The 25,630-nt window shown below is 46.4% G+C and overlaps 1 protein-coding gene across 1 annotated transcript; it reads right to left on the minus strand.

Annotated features, from left to right (window-relative positions):
- Nucleotides 1-52: 52 nt before the first annotated feature.
- Dhx33 (DEAH-box helicase 33) lies at nt 53-25,318 on the minus strand. The gene is made up of 12 exons (XM_028860977.2): nt 24,945-25,318; nt 20,157-20,317; nt 18,628-18,855; nt 18,281-18,451; nt 14,594-14,779; nt 13,841-13,952; nt 12,149-12,308; nt 11,924-12,012; nt 10,970-11,097; nt 10,416-10,619; nt 7,074-7,160; nt 53-3,350 (listed from the first exon to the last, which is right to left on the minus strand). The coding sequence occupies exons 1-12, from the start codon at nt 25,204-25,206 to the stop codon at nt 3,042-3,044; spliced, it is 2,097 nt and encodes a 698-aa protein (XP_028716810.1). The 5' UTR covers nt 25,207-25,318; the 3' UTR covers nt 53-3,041.
- Nucleotides 25,319-25,630: the final 312 nt, after the last annotated feature.

Genomic DNA, 25,630 nt, shown 5'->3' on the forward strand with positions numbered 1-25,630 from the left:
GTCTCAAAACACCAAAACCAAAAGAAAACACAGATACTAAGTCTTACCAAAGGAATGGCAATAAGGCTAATGTTTAATATTCTAAACAGCATCCTATAAATAAGGGAAAGGAGGCCCAACAAAAGAGGCCACACAGATCATAAACAAGATTCATTTTTTTATGGATTTGATAGTCCAAGGCAAATTTAAGCATTACACACAAGAACTGTTTTTATGTTATGCCTGCGATCAGATAGAATACAGCACAAGTCCAAATCAACTTGATATTTTTGCTCTTTTTTTTTTTTTCTACACTATAGCAATCAATATAAAAAATTTCCCCACAGGTACAGTCTAGCTTATGTGCTCAAGGAATGGCATCTTAGATGCATGGCCATAGTTCCAAACAGATCCTGGTAGCTGGAGTACAAGGATTTGTGTCACAGTAAATGTTTTGCTGTTTTGGAATCCTATTACAACAGACAGAGGTGTAAAGGTTTTCACTGGGGACCTGGTGATAAAACCCTGGCCCTGGGTGTTGCAGGGCTGTTGAAGGTCATGTTTGAGGCTGTTCTGTCCAGACTGGATTCTTCAGGTCGGAGAGAGTTTACCAACCGGAAAAGTAGCTCAGGTTGTATTGCAGTAAAATCATGAAAAATTTTACACACACACACACACACACACACACACACACACACACACACACACCTCGAGACAGGGTTTCTCTATGTAACAGCTCTGTCCTGGAACTTGCTTTGTAGACCAGGCTGTCCTTGAACTCACAGAAATCGACCTGCCTCTGCCTCCCAAGTGCTGGGATTAAAGGCGTGTGCCATCACTGCCAGGCAACATTTTTCCTTTCTTAAGAAAGCTTAAAGGGCACTGTTCCTGCGGCTCAAGATAATTATTAACTTCTTTGTAGTAATATATGGAGTCAGAATGGGGTTTCCATCTGATTTAATCCCTGAGCAGCTTTGTTAAAAAGCTATTTTTTTTAAAGCCCAATAAAAAACTAAATACTCTATTAAAATTCTACCACAATGTTAAAGTGATGAACATATTTCTGTACAGAAACATTAAAGCTATTCAGAAACTCTATCCTTCACTCCTTTTCTGGCAAGTACCCAGTACTCTCACTGCAGCTAGTCAATCCAGGGTACGTTTCCAGTGCTCACTCTGGAGTCAGTCAATGGAAGCTAAGTTTTCCTTGATCCAGAAAACACCCTCTTAGTTTACTGGGGAACAGAAACTGCTCATTGCTGAGGAAAATATTGCCTCCCTTGTTTTCTTTAACCAGCATAATGAGTGCTCTATTAAAAATACAAAAGTTTCTCTTCCCAAGCAAGGCTAAATAAACACCCCAACCCCTTTGTTTAAATAGGAAAAATACACTTTAAAAGGAAAGACTTTCTTGATAGCTTTTCATAAAGTTGGTAATGTAACCATTTTATCAAAGAACTAAGTCACGAGTACCCAGACAACCCTAAACACTGGCTAAAAGCTTGACTGCTCATGGTTAGGGTTATAATAAAGCCTAGACTGGACTCAACATACACACTGTGGACCAATGAGGCCCTGGAATGGAAGTGTCCAGGCAGGCTAGGCCCTCTGGAAAGAGCTTGTTGGACCCGAGAAAAAAAACTGCCCTCTGTCTTTGAGGTACACTGTAGGCAGTTTGGCCCTCTGCTTATAAACAACACAATTCATTGTATAAATGACAAAACCTAGTAGTAGAGATATGTCTGGACCAACTAAGTACAATAAAAGGGCTAAATCTGGCTGCTTCTAGGTTCAAACATTTTCTGGGAAAGTGTGCTTTTTTTTCTTCCTCCACTAGGCTAGCCCAGAAGCCTCAGTCCTCCCCTCAGCCCGCTTACAGGTATGAACCACCACACCAGGGATTGTCTGCTCCTAACAATCAACTAAGACGAATCTTTTCCAAACAGGTAAAGGATAGACAGGCTTCTCTACTTCCCTCTGACTAATGCAGATAATGAAGGTTTGAGAGTGGCATCTGGTTAGGAAGTAGCAAAGTTAACTGTCCCCAGGTCCCTGCAAAGAAGAAAAAAGGATCCTGAAAATCATTAAGACCAAAACACAAAGACTGAGGGTGGTGAAAGGACAAACTGACACTCTGGCTTCTGAGCCATCAGGCATCTGTCCCCTCCCTGCCACCCAGCAGCTCTGACTTGGGCCCCACGGGAACAGAGGCTGCTGAATGGGTGTGAAGCCTCCCTCATGTGCAGTCAAAGAGAAAATCACCACTGGGCTTCAGAAGGCCACTGCACTGAAAAGCTGGCTTTCCAGTTTCAGGAAACCTGCCTGTCTCCTGAAAGCATCCCTGGGGACAGGAAACCACAGAGGCACTGAGGACCAGTCAAGGAACTCCTTGCTGGTCTCTGCTTGGAGAGACAAGAGAACGTGCTACACCCTGAGCCATCAGAATACACCTTACTCTGGCACTGTCTGTGGGGTTCGTTTCTTCTGTTTTCTATGTAAAAGACATACAGATAGACATTCAAATAGGAGCGAAGGCTGGGGATTGGCTCAGTGGCAGTGTCTGCATAACATGCAGGAGGCCCTGGGTTCCATGAAGGGAGGAGGTGGCAAGGGGGAGAAACACTGAGGATTTGTACAATTGGATCTGTAGCTTCCTATGGCTCCTCCCAGAAACACCCCCTCCCCCAGTCACAAGAGCTCAAGGGGCAGTGTTGTACCTAGTTAGTAGCACAAAGCACAATGGCTTACAATTCACTGATTGTCTTATCTTGTGCCAGGCAAATCTCTGGGTAGCTTTCTATTCATTTTCTCTAAACTTGTAAGTCGTATCCCCCTCTGGCCTATAAGGAAACTGAGGCTCAGGAGTTAATTCAGTCCCAGTCAAACCCAAAGCACAACTCTCATTTCTCAGGTCTAAGTGTGAGCACTGTCCGCATGGCTGAGGTTGAGGAATTTCATCAACGCTTCTAAGCTCTTGAACTCAGCAAGTCTGGCTGCACTGAAGTGTGTGGTTTCTCCAGCTTCCGAGTCTACTTGGAAGTAACTGTGATCTAAGCTCCTGATCAGTTTCTGGCAGTCTTCAGCTTCCTCCGGAAGTAGTCAGGGGCAGCCTCGTAAAGCCACTCGGCATCCACAACACAGAGGTCACGCATGTAGCATTTGTTGGTGTAGAGTAGTGCGGTGTATACCACACAGGCAGGCTTGCAGTGGAAGAGGACAGATGACGGGTGGATGGCCACTGGCTGGTGTGTGTCCGTGGTGGCATAGGTGCCATCGGGCTGGAGCTCGGCAGTACTCATAAAGAGGCTGTGAGCCAGGCAGCGGCGGACACTTTCCATGTCCCCTCGAGATGACACGATTGGCATTGACATCTGTTTTAGAAGCAGAAAAGACCCCAAACATTAATCCTCCCCATCACTGTACAGTGCAGGGGGCAGCAAGATCTCAAGTGCAGCCAACACCAATGGAACTCTTGATCGACAGACAAAAGGAGGCACTTCAGTTGCCACAGGCAGCAGCTCAGGGGGAGGACGAAGGCATGGGTAAGAAAGACAAAAAACAAAAACAGGGAAATGTCAGCCTAGTAAAGGTGGTCCTAGGAGAGAGACCTCCGCGTAGGCTATACACTGTACACAGGTCGGCTGTGTTGAGCAGCAATTTCCTGAGATGAAACCATCCAGCTTGGAGAGAAGCATCTTACTCCGGATGGGGGCCAAGTGGTGGTGGTACATGCCTTTAATCCCAACACAGAGGATCTCTGTGAGTTTGAGGCCAGCCTGGTCTACAGAGTGAGTTCCAGAGCTACACAGAGAAACCTTGTCTCAAAAAACCTTCAAACCAAACCAAACAAACAAGCAGGATGGGGGCTGGAGAAATGGCTTAGCACTTAAGAGCTCTGGCTGCTCTTCCAGACGACCTGGGTACAAGTCAAAGCACCCATGTGACAGCTCACAACTGTCTAACTCTAGCTGCAGGGGAAGTTCTAACCTTCCACCCCTGCCCTCCAAAGAGAGAGAAAGAGAGAGACAGAGACAGAGACAGAGAGAGACAGAGACAGAGAGAGACAGAGACAGAGAGAGGAAGGGAGAGACTGTCCTAAGGGGAGGTAAAACACTCACTCCATCCTGCAGTCAAGCTCACTGAGCAAACAACTCAAAGGCTTCAGAAGTCCTGGAAACAAGAGGCCCTCCACCCTCAGCACATGCAAGTTGTAAAGAGTGCTGAGAGACGCTCTGAAGAGCAGCTGGGCTGCCAGGCAGAGACTCAAACTAACTGAGCTAAATGAAAGCAGCACGGTCCAGTCAGACTGTCTGGACCAGCTGAGCTTCCCGGGAGCAGCTCAGACCGACTGAAGCACCTGAAGACTCTCCAGCCTGTCAGCCTGAAGGTGTAGAGTGTGCTCCAGCTCTCACGAGCTGTCACCCACGCTGGGGTGGGCTTTGGCGAGGCAGCTGTCCTTAAGCCATTGCTGCTCCTCTAGCCAGCCCCAGTAAGACTCACTGGTTCACCAAGGTGGACTGGGGTCTTTAATTTGGTCTGCCGTCAGTTCCCTGTCTGGGGTGAGAAGATGTTTGTTTTCCATCTCTCCAGGACATCTCTCCTGTCACACACAGGCGGCCTACCCTCTCACCAGGTAACCCTGGAAAGAGAAGCTTTCTTTTCATTTTGTCTACACCATCAACTCCCCCTCTAAAGTCCTCTCACATCCTGCGCTCACTGAACCTTCCCACAGCGCAGCCCCAATCATTCTTCACCCTCTCCAACTTCCAGTGTTTCCATTGCTCCTAACAAAACAATGCAATTCTCTTATGGAGAAGCCCTGAGCGAGACCACCTTGCCTGTCTTTTTCTAAGGTCTTTTTTGCAGGGATCCTACGACCTCCCATCATCAACCACCTCATCTTTCGCTCACAGATCTATGAGCTGATTCCCATCTCAGGCCTCTGCACCTGCTGCTCCTAGCTGGCATGCCACCCTCCTCTGCAGTGGGATACCAGCTGCCCGTCAGTGCCCTTCTAAACAATAGCCGCTGGGTCACGGACTCTTACATTGCTGGTCAAGATGAAGAGACCACTTGCTGGATCTGTGCAGCCTCCGAAACATGAAATCTAAGCAGTGGCTGCCGAAGTCCTGAGTGAGAGGCCATGACACGTTATTACTTACATGTGAGGTGGAAGGTGAGAAGAGGAAAGGAAGTATATGGAGAGGAGCAAGGACAAAAGATTAGCGAGTCCAGAGAGCAAACAGTTGTAGCTCCACGTGGCTTCTTCCAGTTCCTTAGCTCAGTACCTTGTGAGGTGTGTCTCTGTTTTCTGTGTATGGGATCTATGACACTATCACTCTGTCTTTTGGAAAATTCCATTTACTTTATAATGGCTCAAGGGCTCTTGTTCTTACCAATCAGCTAACCATTTTTTCCTTTAAACTCATCTATTAAGACACAGCTTGGGACTAGAGAGAAGGCTCAGTTGTTAAGGGCACTTGTTGCTTCTGCAGGGGGAATCTGGATTCGATTTCTAGCACCCACATGGTGACACAATCATCTATAATTACAGTTCCAGGGGATCTGAAGTCCTCTTCTGACCTCTATGGGCATCAAACATGTATGTGTTGCACATGTATACATACAAACAAAACACATAAAATAACCTAAAAATAACAAGTAAATCTAAAAACCAAACAAACCCCAAAGACACAGTTCGGCTGCCTAGAGTGTACCTGGTGATATGGCACTTGCCACCAGGCTCTGGGCTCCACAGGCTGCAGAGGAAGAAGTAGCTCAGCAGTCTCCATGTCCAGGGAGGCTGAAGGCAGCCCAGCCCCACGAGAGCACTAAGGAGGACAGGGCTGAGGACAGCTTTGGAGTCTGACAGTCCTAACCCTGAGGCCGCTGGGTGGACCAACCTGCGGGGCCATTCATCTGCCTCGAGGTTCACGGATGGAGGCCCTGCAGCTCCTGGAGATCCCAGTGCAGAGTCTGCCTCCCGCTCCCCCCCATCCAGCACACTGCAGACAAACTCCCTGGATGGAACAGCAGTGGTCCTGGGTGCATGAACTAGGGAGGCCCTGGAGGGCAGAACCGCAAAGCTGAGCGCAGTCCCAGAGGCGTCTGGACCATGAAGAAGGGAGCTGCTAAAATGAAGACAGCTTCAGCAGACAGGGTGCGTGTCCGACACAGGCTCAGACACAGGCTCAGCACCGGCACAAACCACAGCAAAGATGGGGACAGAGTTTCTGTTCTCCTTACTGAACACTGGGCGGGCTCCAAGTTTCAAGTACACAGCAAAGTTATTACATACATAAGCAAGACCCTGTTTTTTGTTTTTTTGTTTTTTTTTTTTTTAAAGCTACATCTTTTTGCCTCTCTGGTGTTTTCCGATTTTTCTTCAGTTTAGTAGTATTTTTTTAGATCAGAAAATAGTTACAAAGTTCATAAAATTTAGGCATGAGGTCCAGGGTTCCATGCCCAGTACTGCCCCCCTCAAAAAAAAAGGAATGTAGGTTACAGATACAATGTAACTGTGAAAGATAAGCTAAAGGGCTCCGTGGTACAGCACTGCCTAGAGGGTCCAGTCACTGGGACTAGGGTGGGTGGGGGAGGGGGAGGAAAAAACAAACAAATCACTATGGATTTCTAGGAACAAATCACAATTGTGTGTGTGTGTGTGTGTGTGTGTGAGAGAGAGAGAGAGAGAGAGAGAGAGAGAGAGAGGAAGAGAGAGAGGGGGGCCAGTAGAATTATGGGTAACTTTTACTTTCTTGTGCATTTTAAATTCTTCTACAGCCAGACTGTGGTGGCGCACGCCTTTAATCCCAGCTCTCAGGAGGCAGAGGCAGGCGGATCTCTGTGAGTTCGAGGCCAGCCTGGGCTACAGAGTGAGTTCTAGGAAACACGCAAAGGTACACCGAGGTTTCAAGCCCTGTCTTGAAAAACCAAAACCAACCAACCAACCAACCAAACAAACAAACAAAAAACCAGAGTGAGAGCCAGGACAAGCACCTTACACAGAGAAACCCTGTCCTTTCATACCAGCAGCAGCAAGCAATCCAAGATCCCCATTGTCAAATAAAAACTTCTTGAAAGGGAGGTACTACCTTTAAGCAGATTTCCCTTAGCTGTGCTCTGACTTCAGCTACTAGCAGCATATTCTTGCTGTTGACAAAATTCTCTTTGCACCAGTCCTGAAGAGAAGAAAAGGAGATATTGTGGAATATTATTTTAAGATGTGCTACATTTGTTTATGTTGTGGACATTTGTTTAATGATGCAAATATGTGTTGCATTCTTTTATGTTGCATTTGTTTAACTCTGTGAAGCTGTGATACTTTGTCTAAAATACCTGATGGTCTAATACAGAACGAATGGCCAATAGTGAGGCAGGAGAAAGGACAGACAGGCTGGCAGGCAGAGGAAATAAATAGGAGAAATCTGAGAAGAAGAAAGAGCAAGAGAACAAGGGGAGGATGCTGGGGCCAGCCACCCAGTCACAGCCACCGATGTAGTAAGAATGAAAGTAAGATATACACAAGTAAGAGAAAGGTAAGAGCCTAGAGGCAAAAGACAGATGGGATAATTTAAGAAAAGCTGGCTAGAAATAAGCCAAGCTAAGGTCAGGGTATTCATAAGTAATAATAAGTCTCTATCTGTGTGATTTATTTGGGAGCTTATTATATAGCCTGGCACAGCCTACAAGACCCTGTTGAAAAGCATATCCTTCGTGCTGGGTGTGGTGGCACATACCCATGGTTCAGCAATTGGAAGGCTGAAGAGCCCAAGTCTGAGGTCAACCTGGGTTACACACATAAGCAAGACTCTGCTTAGTGACAAACAAATTGATGATATCCTCTTGGTGGAACACACACCAAGGGCAGGACAGTCTTCCGTAAAGAAGGACTCAGTACTTTGACTGCATCAGCACTTTTTAAAAATTATTTATTTATTTATTATGTATACAGTGTTCTGCCTGCATATATGCCTGTATGCCAGAAGAGGGCACCAGATCTCATTATAGGTGGTTGTGAGCCACCATGTGGTTGCTGGGAACTGAACTCAGGACCTCTGGAACACTCTTAACCTCTGAGCCATCTCTCCAGCCCAATCAGCACTTTTTTTTGTTTAAATATAAATTGAGGGCCAGCGAGAGAGCTCAGCTGGTAAAGATGCTTGCTGCCAAATCTGAATACCTGAATTAAACCCCCATGTACCCATAACCATAGGACAGAACCAACTCCCACAAGTTGTGCTCTGACCTCTATAGGTGCCATATGGCAACATCTATATATGTGTGTGCACACAACCCATGCACACTTGAACACACACATGCAAAGTATAAACATAAACAAGCAAAGGTAAATACAGCAAAGTTAGCAAATACTAAAAATGTAGGGTAGCATTTTTTTTTTAAAGAATACACACTAAGGCACAATTATGAATTTATTAACACATGAGAGAATATACTGCCATTTCCCATCTTAGTATGAGGAACTAAAGTATGATATCAAAAAACTAGTAGAACAGTAGGGCAAGAAAACCATCTTGTGTGGTTTAGATACGGTCTGAATACTCTCCAATGCTTCATTGAATACCTACTGTGAAACATTAAGTGGAAACTTAATTCAATCATGGTATTTGAGGGGCAGCAAGATGGCTCTGTGAGTAAGGGTTTTGCCACCACGCCTAATGACCCAAGTTCGAGCCCTGGGATGCACATGGTGGAAGGAGAGACCAAAAGTTGTCTTCTGACCTCTACATATGTGCTTCCTCTTTCCCTATATGAACAAATAAAGTACAACTTAAAATTTAAAATAAACTGGGTATAGTAGGACATGTCTTTTTTATCTTAGCACTTCAGGCAGATCTCTGAGTTTTAGGCCAGCCTGATCTACATAGTGAGTTCAGGATAGCCAGAGCTACATAGTAAAACCTTGTCTCAAAAAAGAAAACAAGCCGGATGGTGACGACAGCAGCAGCGGCGGTGCTCACCTTGAATCCCAGCACTCAGGAGGCAGAGGCAGGCGGATCTCTGTGAGTTCGAGGCCAGCCTGGTCTATAGTGCAAGTTCTAGTACAGCCAGAGCTACACAGAGAAACCCTGTCTTGAAAAAACAAAAACCAAACCAAACTAAAATCCCTTAAAATAAATAGCTGGGCATAACAGTAGCACAGGCCTTTAATCCTAGCACTTGGCAGGAAAAGGCAGGCAGATCTCTGCGTGAGGTCAGCCTACATAGAGAATTCCAGGCCTTGGAGTTATGTAGTGAGAACCTGTTTCGAAAAAACAAACCAAATTTTAAAAACTTTAAGCCAGGTCAGGTCAATGGTTAACACAGCCTGCTCTTTCAGAGGACCAGGTCCAAGTTCCAGCACTCACAGTGGCTTACAACCATCTCTGGGAATCTGACGCCTCTGGCCTCCACAAGAACAGCAAGCTTGTGGTACTTAGATACACAAGAAGGCAAACACACACACACACACACACACACACACACACACACACACACACACACCAATGTAAAAATTATGGTGTTTATAATAGCAGTAGGAAATCTGGAAAATGACTGGGTTTAAATAAGGCCAGAAGGTAGAGCCCCGTGACTGAATTCCCACTGGTTCCTAATCAGGCAAAGAGGAAGAGACCAAACACATACTGCCTTTCTCTTGCTGTGTGATGCTCTGTTCTACCTTGAAGCATCAGATAAGGCTTCTAAGTCTTACCAGTCTAGAATATGAGCCAAAATAAATCTCTTTTTTTTTTTTTATAAAATGGCCTGTCTCAAGTATTTTTTTATGGTAATGAATAATGGGAATAATGGCCTAGAGCTAAGCGTAGTGGCGCTCACCTTTAATCCTAGCATTCTGGAGTCAGAGGCAGGTGGGTATCTATGTGTTCCAGGTCAGCCTAGTCTACGTATGAGTTCCAAGACAGCCAGGGTTACAGAGACTTTGTCTCAAAACAAAAAACAAACAAACAAACAACCAAAAAAACAAAAGAAAAAGGGATAATTGTAGTGGTTGAGACAGAGTCAATGACTTAACTAACTTATCCACACAGTGTGTGTTAAACCAAGCAGAAGGAATACCTGAAATAATGTTTCATTCTAGTGATTCCCAGCATATACACATTTCTGAGATGACAGCTGGCTTTTTTTTTTGTGTGTGTGTCTCTTTTTTTTTTTTAATGTTTTTTTTCGAGAAAGGATTTCTCTGGGTAGTTTTCGTGCACATACTGGATCTCGCTCTGAAGACCAGGCTGGCCTCGAACTCACAAAGATCCTCCTGCCTCTGCCTCCCGAGTGCTAGGATTAAAGGCGTGTGCCACCACGGCCCGGCATGTGTGTGTGTGACTCTTTAAGATGATTTTGTCAAAAAAAAAAAAAAAAAAAAAAAAAAAAAAAGAAGTATACTTAAAAACATGCCCAAAAGCACGGACAAGGCTCACCTTATTCCCACCTATGTTTTTGAAGGTCCGATAGATATTGAGCAGGGTGATGTGATCCCCCTCACTGGATATGAATTTCTTCCGGACACTTTGCACTTCATCTCTCCGGGCAGGAGGGTTGTAAAGGACACTGTCCACAGATAGCAGGGAGACTATGGTCAGAATCTCTTCCGTACAGTGGAATTTGGAGGACAGGAGGATAGTCTGGAAAGTCAGATTGCAAACGCATGAGTCAAGTTTCCTAGCTTCTGATTAGTGTTTCTGTACACTCTTGCAGCCTCCCTTTAAGGAGCGTGTGGCTTTCAGACCACAAGGCAGTGTCAACGCCACTCACTTCTTTGTAAAACAGAATGACGTCATCCCCACAGGATCCCATAGCTTTGTGGGTAGGGCTATGACTGATGTCTTAATCCCACACACAACACCAATCAGCACTGTATACAAACTGGGGTGATAGGTCATATTTAAGAATGCAAATGAGGTTAGTTCAGAAGCACTGGGCATTTCCTGACCTGTAATACAGAGAAAGGGAATGAGGAGGAGGGGTCATTTACTTTGGCAAATTTGGGCTCTAAAGGAAATGCTGCCATCTTTCTTCCAATTGGAGTCAGGGTAAGCTGGTCATCCTTATGTTCAAGAGCACCTAACAGGTCCAGTTGGGCAATGGCCGCCTGAATGTGATCTACAGAAACGGAGACACAAAGAGGAGCCAGAAGTCCAAAACAGGAAGAAGGTGCAGCTAGTTGAGTGCTTCTGGGCGCTTATAACTCTACCCCCAAGGCCGCCCGCCACTGTGCTCATACTTTTCTAAGCCTTAATGGTACCACAGAAGAAGAAGAGATGTACACAGCAATTGTGGAGGGCAGTTACCCAGAGGGATGGGAAGGAGGCAAATGGCTCTAGGCAGGGCTTGGCTTCCACGGTGTGGGTAGCATCACACAGATGCTGGCCGTATTACTCTTATAGTTCATATTATTCCTTTCTAGGAATTTCAAAATGAAATATAAATATATAGATAGGAGTGTGCCCTGTGTGGTATTTGTTTTTTTTTTTTTAATTTACAGATTTTTGTGTAGAAGACAGCCAGAGAATGTCTCTTTGAGAGAAGAAGACCTGAACTGAGGACGGGGTGGGACCGGGATAGCTACTGACGGCTTACTCTCTCTTACAGAAAAGGAAAATGGCACAGCGATAAGGGTCCAGGTCCAAAGCTGCCACCACTCTGTGTCAGTGATTACTAATGAAGGAGGACCAGTCAAATCCCAGTTTCACACAAAGGAACATGCTCCCTTTATCCTTTGGCCTTCAGGGGCATCCCATGGATGCCTGATGACCTCCCTGGACGCTGCATAAGGGTGCTATAACATGGAACCTATCATTTCATAACAAATGAAATCAAATCAGCAAAAGAACATGACCAAAATACTTTTTCTTCCTCAAAATACTTTTCCTGGGGAAGGAGTCCTCTGCTGTTGTCTGTCTGTCTGTCTGTCTGTCTTCCAGCTTACCTGGAGATGGTTTGGACATGAAGTCAAAGGTGAGCACATTGGGGACCTTCATCGCTAGGAGCTGCAGTATCACACTTGCCAGGTTACATCTGTGAGGGGAGAAAGGAGGTCAGTCGTCTGTCCCTTACCTGCCGAGAGCGTTAGTGAAAGCCAAGGCCCGTGGGCAGGAGCAGATGGGAAGGAGGCTGGGGTACATGGCACGGTGCAGGCACAACACGGACCTACCTCTGGATCTCTGGCACCGTCATCTTCTCAAACTTGTCAAACTCATCCTCGGTGTAGAGCCGGTAGCAGATGCCACTCTCCTCTCGGCCAGCCCTCCCTGTGCGTTGCCAGGCCTGTGTCTTTGACACTCGCTGTACAGCTAGTACCTCCAGACCACTGTCTGCGGGGAGAAAAGGCCGGGAGTGCTCTGCTTCATCACAGAAGCCAACTGTTTCTAGAGTGCCGGCAAAAAGAACGATGCCGAGCACGCTGAGTGTTTCTGCAACACGGGGGTCCGGAAAAACTCAAGGCTAAGCAGGAAAGCACAAACCCAGGCTGCTCGGCCGCTTTAAACCTCACAGTGAAACTGAGCCTAGCAATGAATCATGTGTGAAATGTTATGAAAAACACCACCACACCCTCCGCAAGCAAGGGGGCAGAATGGTTTCAGAAGTTTGGGCCTTCAACTTAATGTGCCAGGCTTTGTTGACTCCCCATGGGAGGCCTTACCCTTTTGGAGGCGTGGACGGGAGGTGGGTTGGGGGGAGGCAAGGAGAGGGAGCTGCAGGAGAGGTGGGAGGGGGTACTGTGGTTGGTATGTAAAATGAATTTAGAAAAGAAAAAGAAGTTTGGGCTTAATCATGGGAGGACTGACTACCCAGCCGAGCGGCACTGAGAGTTTCTTGGGGATTTTGGTGTGGAGAGAGTTTCTATCTAACTGGGAAGGCTGGTCACACACCAACCAATGACGACAGGGTCCTTTGTCCTCCCTCCCAATTCTATAAGAACAGATCATGTGACTTCTTTCCCCTGGAAGTAAAAGACATCAATTCTTTCAAGTACGGGAATATTTTGTGCCAGGCACTAGAGATTGACATGTTACCACCAGGAGACATGTGTGAAAGTTGATCCCTCCAGCTTAGTAGAACATGCCAATTAAATATTGAGAAGCCATAATAATTGTAGGGGCCCTAAATCCTCTGTAGAATAAAGCAAGGTATGAATCAGAAATGTGTAAGCCTGACTTCAAGGAAGCTTGACACTTGCAAGAGACAGCCAGGGCTTCCCTCGATGCTTACTGAGAACCCTGTCCAGCCAGGCACCTGTCTCCTTACTGGGAAGCCTGTCCAGCCAGGCACCTGTCTCCTTACTGGGAACCCTGTCCAGCCAGGGCACCTGTCTCCTTACTGGGAACCCTGTCCAATCAGGGCACCTGTCTCCTTGCTGGGAACCCTGTCCAGCCAGGACACCTGTCTCCTTACTGAGAACCCTGTCCAATCAGGGCACCTGTCACCTTGCTGGGAACCCTGTCCAGCCAGGGCACCCGTCTCCTTGCTGGGAACCCTGAAAGCCGACATCCGTCTCCTTACTGGGAACCCTGAAAGCCTAGACACCCACCCTCTGGTAGCCCTCCAGAGACTGCCACTGGTACCCGGCTGTCCCTGGCCTTCTTGCCACCATTCTCCCCCAGCTTCCAGCGGGCTTTCACACCTCAGTCCAGGCTCTTTCTGTCCTTCCCAGGTTCTCTGCAACTGAGTCCTCTCTTGACTTCCTGCCTCAGGTCTCTTTTATGGACCTGACTTGGAACTGTCCCTGTCACTCAAATCTCAGCTCCTCACAAACATGAAGTGTTTACTTGGAAGGAAATGGTAGGGTTAGTTTTAACCACTGCTCACTACACAAAGGAGACATTCATGAGCTACAGTTTCTCACCAGGGTTATACTTCTTTGCTTTAACCATGCCCGTGTCAACTACATATTTTATTCCTGTAATGGTTATGGAGGTTTCAGCGATGTTGGTTGAAATGATCACTTTGCGATAGCCCTAAAAGGAGGAAGAAAACCAAAAAGCCATATGACACACACGATTCAGAAGTTGAGAACATTCTAACCATGCATTTCCACAACTTGCTTATGATCAAGACGAGGTGACGTCATTAGTAATAGTAGTCACACCGATTTCAGTCATTCTACCTGATAAGACAGGGCAAAGGAGGACACTGGTCCTTTCACTGAGGTCTTGAAGGTTAATTTGAGGCGAGGAGATGCAGTGGAACAAGACTCAAGGTGGGTAAATAGGTGGGAGTTGGAATCCCGGCCCCGCCAGCATCTTACTGTGTGTACCTTAAGCAATTCTCACCTCCCTTCTTGGGGGCCTTCGCATCCCTCATGGGATTCCATGAGGAGGAGAGATGGTCTGTGTGAGTGTCAGCACTGTGTCTGGTACATGGGCAATGAGTTTCTACCAGCCCTCCGAGGAGCCACTCACTCACCTTTTAGGCTGGACACCTTGTGCCCTCCCTCATCTCTCCTCACAGGACAGCTCTCCCTGCAGCTCTCTACTCTACACCTGGTACCTGAGTATTCCTCCAACGTCTCTGGATCATGGGGACAGGCACACAGGCCCCACTGGTCCATGTGATTTGATGCCCACTGACGTGGCTGGCAGAAAGGTGGCACACTCACCTTTGGGGCCCCTTGAAAGACTCGAAGCTGCTGTGAATAGGGCAGGGAGGCGTACAGAGGAAGGACGAGCATTGCAGGGCAGCCGTCAGGGAGGTGCTTTGCAATGTCTCGGCAGGTCTTGCTCATTGCTTCGATTTCCTCCTGACCAGTAAGGAAGACCAGGATGTCCTGGGAAGAGGGGGCTTCCTAGAGAGAGGGAATACTGATGATGGGGATGTTTCCAAGAGGGTTTTTGTTTTCCGTTTCATTTTTTTTTTCTTCCCCTGAAATAGGGTTTTTCTGTGTAGTTTTGGTGCCTGTCCTGGATCTCACTCTGTAGACCAGGCTGGCCTCGAACTCACAGAGATCCGCCAGGTTCTGCCTCCTGAGTGCTGGGATTAAAGGCGTGTGCCACCACCGCCCGGCTCTGTTTTACTTTTTAAGATGAAACAAGTCTGGTAGTGGCACCTCCCTGGGAGAGAATGCTTACCAGCCATGCAGTTGTTAACACGAGAGCCAGCCAACCAAATCAGGTCAAGTTTTGAAAGGAAATTAACATTGCTTTTGTAAGACAATACAATGAAAACCTAATCAGAGGCAAGGAAACTCAGAATAAAACTTCTTGAGGTGAGGTGGCTCAGTGGGAAAAGACACTTGTTGCCAAGGCTGCTAGCCTGAGTTCGATCCCCAGGACCCACGGGGTGGAAGGAAGGAAATGCCCCTTGGGTTGCTCTTTGACCTCCTTACAGGCACTGTGACTTGAGCACCCCTGCCCCAACAACACAATAAATAAGTGCAAACCATAATTTTTTAAGAGCTTCTTTCTCTTCTTTTTCTTGTAAGTGTGGTATTTGTATGTGTGGTATGGTGTGTTTGTAAGCATGTGTGCCTGTGCTCACGTATGGTCAGAGGAAGATGCCAAGTGTCTGACTTTATCTGCCTGCCTGAGGTAGGTTCTCTCACTGAACTGGAAGCTTGCTGTGAGCCGGCTCGGGCTGAAGGCATTTGCTGTGCAAGCCTCGTCACTTGAAGCTGAGCCCAGGGACCCACAAAGTCATCCTCTGGTCTCTACATGTATACTCTGCTCCTGTCCCCACACACATTAAGCACACGCACACCTCCCTGCACACAATAAAATTTTAAAATAAAATTCTAAAAAACAAAATGAAACAAAACCCACTCAACTGAGTTTTGGCAGCTGAAAGAAGCACCTGACCTTTTCTTCTCTTTCAGACATTACCAAATGACAGTAAAAACCACCGTTTTCATCCCCCAGAAGAAAAAAAAAATCGCTGCCCCCAAATGACAAGAGAATGGGAGAGAAGAGGGCTTAACTCATTTGTGAAAGGTGGAAGACATGGAGGAGAAGGCTGGTTAGGGACACCTACTAAGGAGAATAGTGACAAGAAATGAGGACGGAGCACATGGCTCAGCAGTAGAGCACTGGTCTAGCATGGGCAAGGTGCAGGAGAACAGCGAGGACATCTCACAGAGCAACCTGCACCAACTAGATGGCAGCACGAACGACCCCAGAGACTGCACACAGCATCCCGTGACTGGCACATGAGACACAGTGTAAGATGTACCACACTGAAGGCGGGCACACATTGTTCAGGAGACCAGGATAGGGACAGAGGGTCGCTAACAATGTAGGCTCCTCATAGTAATCACTGATGCCGAATTTAAAGACCATGACGATACAGCTATGTTGAAAGGATGGAGAACAGGAGGGTGTGGGAAGGAGTATGTCTTAATCCTGGCCTACTTTTTTTTTTTTTTTTTTTGGTTTTTCGAGACAGGGTTTCTCTGTGTAGCTTTGGTGCCTGTCCTAGATCTCAGTCTGTAGACCAGGCTGGCCTCAAACTCAGAGATACACCTGGCTCTGCCTCCGAGTGCTGGGATTAAAGGTGTGTGCCACCATCGCCCGGCTCCTGGCTTACTATTTTTTGTGTTTTTGGACTGGCTTACTATTTTAAGAAATAAGCATATAATAGTAAATGATAAATCAAGAAACAGTAACATAAACAGGGTATTTTAAAATTCAAAAGTAGCTTTCATAGCAACTGCTGAATTTTTCTGTGATCTCACTCCTGGCTGGCCTGGAACTCAATATACAGACTAGGGTGGCTTCATACAGGTATCTGCTTGACATATGAACCACCATGATGACTAGCTCAACTGCTGTTTTTAATCAAGATGTGTGTGTGTGTGTGTATGTGTGTGTGTGTTGGGGGGTAACACACAGGATCTCTCTATGTAGTCCTAACTGGCCTGGAACTCATGTAGACCAGGCCTGCCTCAAACTCAGAGATCTACCTGCCTCCCAAGTGCTGGGATTAAAGGCATATGCCACCACACCTGGCTAAACTGCTGTTTTTAATCAAGAGATTGTTAAAATCAACTCTTCGATTTCTTTTCTGAGACAAGCTCTCAAGTACCCAGACTGAACTCAAGCTCACTATGTGGATAGGATGACCCTGAACTCTTGATCTTCCTGCCTCCACCTTCAATTAGTGCTGCCATGCCTGCTTCACCCAGTGCTGGGGATCAAACCCAGGGCTTCATGCATGCTGGACCTTCCCTCTATAGATTAAGCAACATGCCCAGACCAACTGATGCCTTTCTTAAAATAAAACTGTTTGCCTCTAGATTTTCTCAGGAAATTCATACAAAGATTAAGAAGTCTATACAAATTAAATCAAAACAATAGGATTTAATCACTCAAAGCCTTTTTGTTTTGTATATATGTGTTCATGTGCGTCATGCACATGGAGACCAGAAATCTAATCTTCACCTACTACCATTCACCTTATTTTTGAGACAGGATCTCTCACTGGATCTGGAGCTCACAGACTGTTTAGGACGCTGTCCAGCAAGTTCCAGGGATCCAATTGTCTCCATCCCTCCTTCCCTGACAACTCCTGGGATTCCAGATGCACGTCACTTCAGTGGCTTTGTATGTGAGTGCTGGGGATCTGAACTCAGTCTTCACGCTTGTTTGGCAAGCACTTTACCCACTGAACCTCTCCCCAGCCCTGAATCACTCACATGTAAATGTTTCACAAAATTAAAAGACAGTTTGCAGTATCTCTCTAAACTTCTGAAACACCTCAGGACATGTGTGGTGGTGCATACTTATAATTCCAGCACTCAGAAAACCGAGGCAGGAAGATGCCAAGTTGGAAGCCAGCCTGGGTACATGGCAAGACTAGACATACTTGTATAGTATACTGGGTTGTGATGTAATATATGCTTTTCCCCCACGGGTTCTGATATAAAGAGACGTACAAAGTCACTCCTCTACATGAGAGCTTTCTAGCTCAGACAATAGCTGCTGATAGCTGAAATATTTTTCTTTTCAGAGAAAATAAGAAATCTCATAAAAGTGGCAAAACAAATGTAATGAGTGAACTTTTTCTGAACAATTATTTTATTATATTTATTCATTTGTGTGTGTGGCACATGTGTGGAGGTCAGAGGAAGACTTTGGAGATGGTTCTCTCTTTTGATCATGTGGATCCCAGGGAATAAACTCAAGTCAACAGCCTTGGTACCGAGCCTCTTTACCTCTGGGCATCTCACTGGCCACAAATAAGCCTATTCCTGATGATACAGTTCACAAAGCTCTAAGATTCAGAGGCTAACTGTTCTCACAATTGGCTGTAAGGTGAAAGGAGAATTTGCCAGAATTTTCACCCCTTTCCATACCTGGTGGATCTGGAAGACTGAGACAAGCGCTGCATGCAGGTAGTCCTGCTGAGGCTGCTTGGTATAGAAAACCTGGATTGGATGCTGCCGACCTTCAAGGTAGAGGACAGGGGCTCCATTGAAATACTGAGAAAACAGGTCAACATCCATGGTAGCTGACATCACAATCACCTACAGAAAAGAACGAGGAGGATGGGAAATAAATGGTGCACAGCATGTCTATGAAGCAGATGGTTGAGGCATGTGTCACCCCCACCATGGCTAACTTCCTCCCATGTGGCTGAAGCAGAATGGGCGGAGAAACACCCCCGGAGAGACCGCCCCGTCTTTGAACACATTGCGCATACTTTGAGAGGCAGTTTCCCTAGCTCCCTCCGCCTCTGCTGCGCCGCCTTCACCACTCCAAAGAGCACATCTGTGTGGATGGTCCGCTCGTGGGCCTCGTCCAAAATGACACAGCTGTACTTTCGAAGCAAGGAGTCTGAAATTGCTTCTCGAAGAAGCATGCCATCTGTCAGGAACTTGATCCTGGTGTCTTCTGAAGTGACATCCTCGAAGCGCACAGTATAGCCAACCTGAGAGAAAATATGACTCCTTTATTTAATAAACATAGATCCATATCTATTATATTATAAATATATGTTAAATATATATTTATTAATTATATATCCAGCACTGTCCTCAGCACTATGGCATCACCGTAAACAAGACCAACAGCACTCTGCCCTACTCCTCCTTAGAGCCCACAGAGATGAGAGACTTGACTCCCAAACTGTCCTCTGACCTCCATATGTGACACACACATTAATAAAGAAAAAGGAAAACAAACACCCTAACCTCTTACTTTAAGGTACTTATGAACAGACATGAAAAGAAGTCCAAAGTATTTTTATTTGTGACACACATATATAATAAAAATTTGAATCTGTCTCCTATATAGTTCCAATACTCATTCTATAAACCTACATTAAGTAAAGAACAGTGTTCATATTTTGTTTGTTTGTTTGTTTTTCGAGACAGGGTTTCTCTGTGTAGCTTTGGTGCCTGTCCTGGAACTTGCTCTGTAGACCAGGCTGGCCTCGAACTCACAGAAATTCACCTGCCTCTGCTTCCTGAGTGCTGGGATTAAAGGTGCCGGCCACCATTGACTGGCCAGGGTTCATATTTTTATAAAATATAATATATCATACATACATACATAATATATCATACATGTAATAGATGTAAAAGAAGTTTCTGGACAGACATGATACCACATGCCTATAATTCCAGCACCCTGGAGGCAGAGAGACAGGAGGATTGCCATAACTTCAAGGCCACCCTGATCTATAGGTCTATATTACACATTCCATGCTAGCCAGGGCTATAAGTGAGACGCTGTCTCAAAAAACTCAAACCAAACCAACAAACATAAAAATGACGTGTCTTAAAGTCTTAAACTCGTAAACTAGGTATAAAGGATCCAGCGCAGTGGCAGGGCACTTGCCTAACAGGGTCAGTCTCCAGCACCTCCAAACAAGAAAGCGTCTCATTTATACAACTTGCCAAGAGCTTTGTGACCAAAGCTAACAGGACTAAGAGCCACTGATCTCTCTGGAATTGGGAAAACTCTAAAAGCCTAAGAACAGTGGCAAGGAAGCAGCCTGCTGTTCAACTGGGTGTTGTGCACACCCCTGTAGTCCCAGCGTACAGGAGGTTAAAGCAGAAGGACTGAGGATTCAGAGTGCTACCTTCACATTGGAGACTTCAAATCAACATAACAATGGAGTGGGAGGTGAAGGGGTGAGGACGAGCTTGTTCAAAGAAATGAAGGGCAGAAGCACAGTGGGTGCCTGTTAGTAAACAGGAACAGGTAGTCAATAAAGCAACAAGGTACCAGTTTCCCGAGTTCAGTCCTCTTCTCATCTGAGACTCTAGTAGCAAGAGAGATGGCAGCCACTCGACGGGGCTGGGTCACAGCAATGACACCCTGGCGGCTAATTCCCCCTTCATAGAGGTACTGTGGGATCTGAGTTGTCTTCCCAGAGCCAGTTTCCCCTAGGAGAGAAAAGAAACTACTGTTCATATGAGACTAAGGTAAACTCACCAAATAAAAAGCTTAGAGTCAGGAGAAACAAAACAAAAACACAAAGAAAACAATGAGTTGATAAGCCTCAGGCAAATGGGCACCCAGGTATACTGCCAAAAAACAGCCATGGCTACTGTTTCCCAGGAGGCCCAATTACATTTCAGAAACCTTTACAATGGGCTGGGCATGGTGACAGGCCTGTTACAGCAGGCAGAGAGGCAGGGGGATCATTCGGAGTTATAGACCAGCCTTGTCTACAGAGTCAGCTGCAGGACAGCCAGAGCTACATCACAGAGAGACTGTCACACAAACAAACAATAAAAACACCCTAAACTTTTAGGATGCTTATATGATCTGGCGCACAATTCCATTTACAGAAATTGAGTCTAAGAAAACAAAGATGCTCCTCTTAGGTTGTCTCCAGTACCTTCCATTAGGGAGAACGTGGCACTCAAAAAACGTCTGTGCATTTGTACACTTGTGGACGTGTAGCCGATAGGTGCAGTGGGTGTGTCCATATTAATTTATATAAATTCATATATTAATTAATTTATATAACCTACACATGTAGATTATAAAGCCCTCCCCTCCCCCATTCTTTGCATTATTTGTTAACTGAGTCCTCCTGGACTCATATCATAGAGAAGTGAAAGTCATCAGGATGGAAAAACTGATCGCAGGTAATCAGACCTGCTGGTTGTATTCCAGCCTTTTGACAGTCATTGGTATAAATATATAATCAAATAATAAAATACCAAGCAGATTAAAAAAAAGAAAAGAAAACAAAGATGTTTATTCAATTTGCCCCATGATGGCAAAAATACTGGAAATATGTATAATAAATAGTAGGTGTGGGGGTTTGAATAGGTATGGCCCCCACAGACTCAAGATTCAAGTGTTTGAATGCTTGGCCCATAGGGGTGGCACTATTAGGAGGTGTGGCTTTTTTGGAATGAAGTATGTCACTTTGGAAGCAGGCTTTGAGGTCTCCTATGCTCAAGCTACGCCCAGTGTGGCCCACAGTCTCCTGCTGCCCATGGATCAAGATGTAGAACTCTCAGCTCCTTCTCCAGCACCATGTCTGCCTGCGTACCACTTGCCATGATGATAATGGACTAAACCTCTGAACTGTAAGCCAGCCTCCATGAAATGCTTTCCTTTATAAGAGTTGGCGGGGGGGGGGGGGGGGGGGGGGGGGGGGGGGGGGCAGTGGTCCAAAGAAAAGGCGAAAAAAAAAAAAAAAAAAAAAAAAAAAAAAAAAAAAGAGTTGGCGTGGTCATAGTGTCTCACAGAGCGACAGACACCCTAACTAAGACAGTAGGTAACTGGTATAGTTACAACATAAAATGAAATATGAGAGTCATGTAGATTGATATATACTGATATGAAGAGATGTCTATTCATATATTGCTCATCCTTCTCTGGCTGCTGCTTGCTGTTCTCTTCGAGTCTTTGCCTATACTATTATGGGTACAACACCTGCCTGCCTTCATACTAATTGGTAAGTTACTGGGTAAGTCAGGCAGCAAATTCCCACCCTCAAGACTGTACTGCTGGCCCTCAGCTCTGGGATCCTCAGTGCCTGTTGTTAATCTCTCTTCTAGCACAGATCATTCCAAACAGTACAGAAGTATGTGAATGTTTCTCCCTCTTCTAATGCCAGAGGGCAGAGGTCTCTTCCCAGGCTTGAGCACCCCATCTCTACCCTCTGTTGGTACCTCTAACAGCACCTGAGTAGAAGAGCTCAGGAAATGGGCACGCCCTTCTTTCTACCGTTTATCCTCTTTAATGTGTGTGTCTTGCATTTTCTCCCAGCTTCCTGCCGCCTCTGACTGCTCACCTTTCCTGACTTAGCCAAGAATCTTAGACTAAGAATTTGATTATCCTGCAGTTTCCCGCTGAATCCTCCACACGACCTGAGACTTGGATCAATGTCTCTTGTGCATCTTTCCCATTCTTATTTTAAGGCAACTGACTATTGCAAAAATAAAATATGCCAACCGTGCAGATGTGGAGCCAAATGCACCCAGGCACTAGCTCTACCGTCCATCTTATCTTCTGTCTCCATCTCCCCGAGGGCCTACTTGAGGCTCTGGGGCTTCTGGTATCATCAGGACTCCTGCATCTGTCTCATATAAAGTCCTCAATTGTGATTTCCCTCCACTCCCTGCTACAAGGCTCTTGCACCCGGTTGCCTCCTCTGAGATGGCCCTTCCTTCTCCTGTGCCAGGTGGGCTCTCCATGACCCTGTTGCCAGGGCCCCCCCTTCCCTCACACTTCCTGACCTTTGCTCCATTAGCTCTATCCTATCTGCAGTGGCTCTCTGCTCAGTTCATCAAATCTGGAAATATTTGCTAGCTCCTCAGCATCCCGTTTGGCCAAAGCAGAAGCCTGTTTCCACCACCTTCACCCTTTCACCTCCTAATGTCAGTACAGTGCCAGATCTGTTCTGAAAGTTCTGAAAAAGTCCTCAAGACCACGCATCCAAATCCAGCATGCACTTTCACCTCTTTTGTGTATATATTATTAGGGGACTTTGTCAGGATCCACGGGAGGAGACCAACAGGCATCACCGGAACTCATGGAACATGGCCTGGCATCACTTCATCAAGTGAGCCTTCGAGAGGCGGAGCCCCAAGGATGCTATGTCCTGAGGACCGCATGCTGTTATTGCACACAGCTCTGCTTACTGCCCTCGTGGTCACCACGTCCCTCACCATGTGTGGGTTGTATGAAAACTCAGGGGGTTCTAGCCCCTCATTGTAATTACAATAACAGTGACTGACTTTTTCCAAGCATTGCTGCTGGAGCAGATTAATGATCCAACCACCACCCTTAGAAAGAATTTAGACATGGAGAGGTGTTACTAAGGTTAGGTTAAGATGTTTTCGTTAATGACTTTGATGTAGAAAACTTTGGGGAAGCTGGGTGGTGGTGGTGGTGGCGGCGGCGGCGGCGGCGCACATCTTTAATCCCAGCACTCAGGAGGCAGAGTCAGGCGGATCTCTGTGAGTTCAAGGAGAGCCTGGGCTACAGACCAAGTTCCAGGACAGGCTCCAAAGCTACACAGAGAAACCCTGTCAAGAAAAAAAAGAAAACCTTGGGGAACAATTTAAAATTTAAAAAGGCACACTTCATAGTTGAGCAAGGGAGGGATTCTTTGAGGTCAAGAGACAAGAACAATGGTAGTCTGGCTATTGCTGGCTGAGGTACCTTTCCTGCTAGGGTGGCTTGGTGATCAAAGGTGATGATTAATTCCTTGTACCCATTTCTGCCCTCACCTTCCTGATATGATTTAATAAAAAACTGTTGATGAGTGGGGATGCACCCTGAGGACTTAAAATAGAGATGACTGATTGTTTTTTATATATAAAAGTTTAGATTTGTGATTCTTAAGTTTTTTTTTATAAAATTACTTTTGAGATAATTGTCTTTTGGGATAAATAATAAAATGATTGATCCTTTCTTTGTAACCACAAAATGCAGCTAGACAGCAAAAGAACTGTCTTAGAAAGTACCTTGCTTTCTTACACTTTGTTAATCTATAACAAGTTGCTTAGACATGAATGTATGTGGGTTTTGGGGAATAATTTGTTTTTCACTTGTAATATGTAAAATGTTTAATCATGTAAGGGAAATGAGAAGCATGATGTTTTTTACTTGTATTCATTATAAGCATTTATTTGGAAAATAGAATGTAACCATATTGTAATTTTTATACTGCTTGAAAGATTCTGCTGGGATATATAAACTGTAAAGAAAAAAAATAAACTAAGAAGATAGAGAAATCCTGAAGGAGTGTGCGTGCGAGAGAGAGAGAGAGAGAGAGAGAGAGAGAGAGAGAGAGAGAGAGAGAGAGAAAGAGGTGAGTGCGCCGGCCCCGGCAGAATTAAATTTTATTTAATTAATCCCTCAGGTTAAAAAAAAAAAAAAGTCGACAGAGTGATGAGCTCGCCACCTCCTCGCCTCCCCTTCAGCTCCTGAGCTGCTGAAAGCTGGTCTTCGCAGCAGTGGACCTCACTGTTGCATCTATTCACGCCCTCACAGAACTCCAGTGCACTGACTGCCAGCATTCGCTGGTCTTCGTCCTCGCTTCTGACATTCCCTCAAGAGCCCCTCGTCCTTAAAGGTTGTGCATCCAAAGCCCCTTGAAATCAGTCCCTGCCCTCGAACTCCCCTGAGCTCTCCTCATACCCAAGAAATTGGTTCTCGTTAACTGAACTGTTTCTGGCCGCCAGTCTCTCCAGCGCTGCACAGAATGCCAGTCCCCATGGACCCGCTCCGCAGCTGCCTCCCCAAAGCCTGGGTGAGGCCCGTCGTTCAAAGCTCCCAGAGCCTCCGATATGCACCCACACCCTCACACGGAGAGTGAGTCTTTACCCCCATACACGCCAGGCACTCGCACAGGGCAGTCAGCGCCAGCAGGATAACTCGGTCCGCCTCTTTCCCCGAGGTCCCTGTCCAGGCCTGACACAGAAAACCTTTCAAGTTTGCGGGAGAAACCAACGCAAAGGGAGTGAGAAGCACCTAAGAAAAACTGCCCTGGCCAGGCCAGGAATCTACAGCAAGGAAGGCCCCGCCAAGGTGGCCACTCACCGATGAGGACCGCACTGTCCAGGTTTCGGAGCTGGGCCAATAGCTGCCCCCGCGCCCGAAAGATGGGCAGATTCCGGCGCTGCAGCTCCAGGGCCTCGCGGTAGGGACTGGCCGAGGGCTGGGCCAGCAGCGGCGTCTGCCTCCGGCCTCCTCCTGCTCCGCCGCCGCCGCCAGCCGCCAGCAGCATCACCACTCGCCTCCCGGGAGGGCAGGAGCCCGGCCGGAATCTCTTGGCCGGCGGGAAGCCCGCCTCCTCCGGCATGTCGGGAGGACCGCGGCAGGAGGCGCGGACGCCGTCAGCTCCGCTCCGTCCGCTGTGGACAGCGAGCGCGCACCGCCCCTTTCTCGCCACGTGCAGGCGCGTCTAGGCGACCACCGATGACTTCACAGCCGCCGCCAGACTTTAGGAAAGGAACTCCAATTCCCGACATGCATTGTGGGTTTGGGTACCGTGTACATCCTGTGAGAGCAAGGCCGGAGGTGCGACCTAAAAAAAATGCCCGAGCAACAACAGGGAACGATAGCTATGAGGTTCCGTAGGCCCTTGTTGGATAACGACGTTGTTCTTTTGGGCTCTAGTTATGCCAAAGCTATTTCTTTCCAATAAAAATGAGTGTCCCACCTCGATCTCCAACAATAAGTCACGTTTTAAGGAAGTTACTTAATTCTGTAAAAATCAACGAGGA

The sequence above is a fragment of the Peromyscus leucopus genome, chromosome 8b (assembly GCF_004664715.2).
Source record: "Peromyscus leucopus breed LL Stock chromosome 8b, UCI_PerLeu_2.1, whole genome shotgun sequence".
NCBI lineage: Eukaryota > Metazoa > Chordata > Mammalia > Rodentia > Cricetidae > Peromyscus > Peromyscus leucopus.

Bases quoted from the DNA above. Each gene is read 5' to 3' on its own strand.
- Dhx33 (XM_028860977.2), bottom strand. From the start codon at position 25,206: ATGCCGGAGGAGGCGGGCTTCCCGCCGGCCAAGAGATTCCGGCCGGGC. The intron at 18,452-18,627 runs GTATGCGCAATG...TCTTTTCTGTAG, and splicing joins TAGGGAAACTGCCTCTCAAA to GTGATTGTGATGTCAGCTAC. The intron at 12,013-12,148 runs GTAGGTCCGTGT...CTCCCCTCACAG, and splicing joins ACGGTGCCAGAGATCCAGAG to ATGTAACCTGGCAAGTGTGA.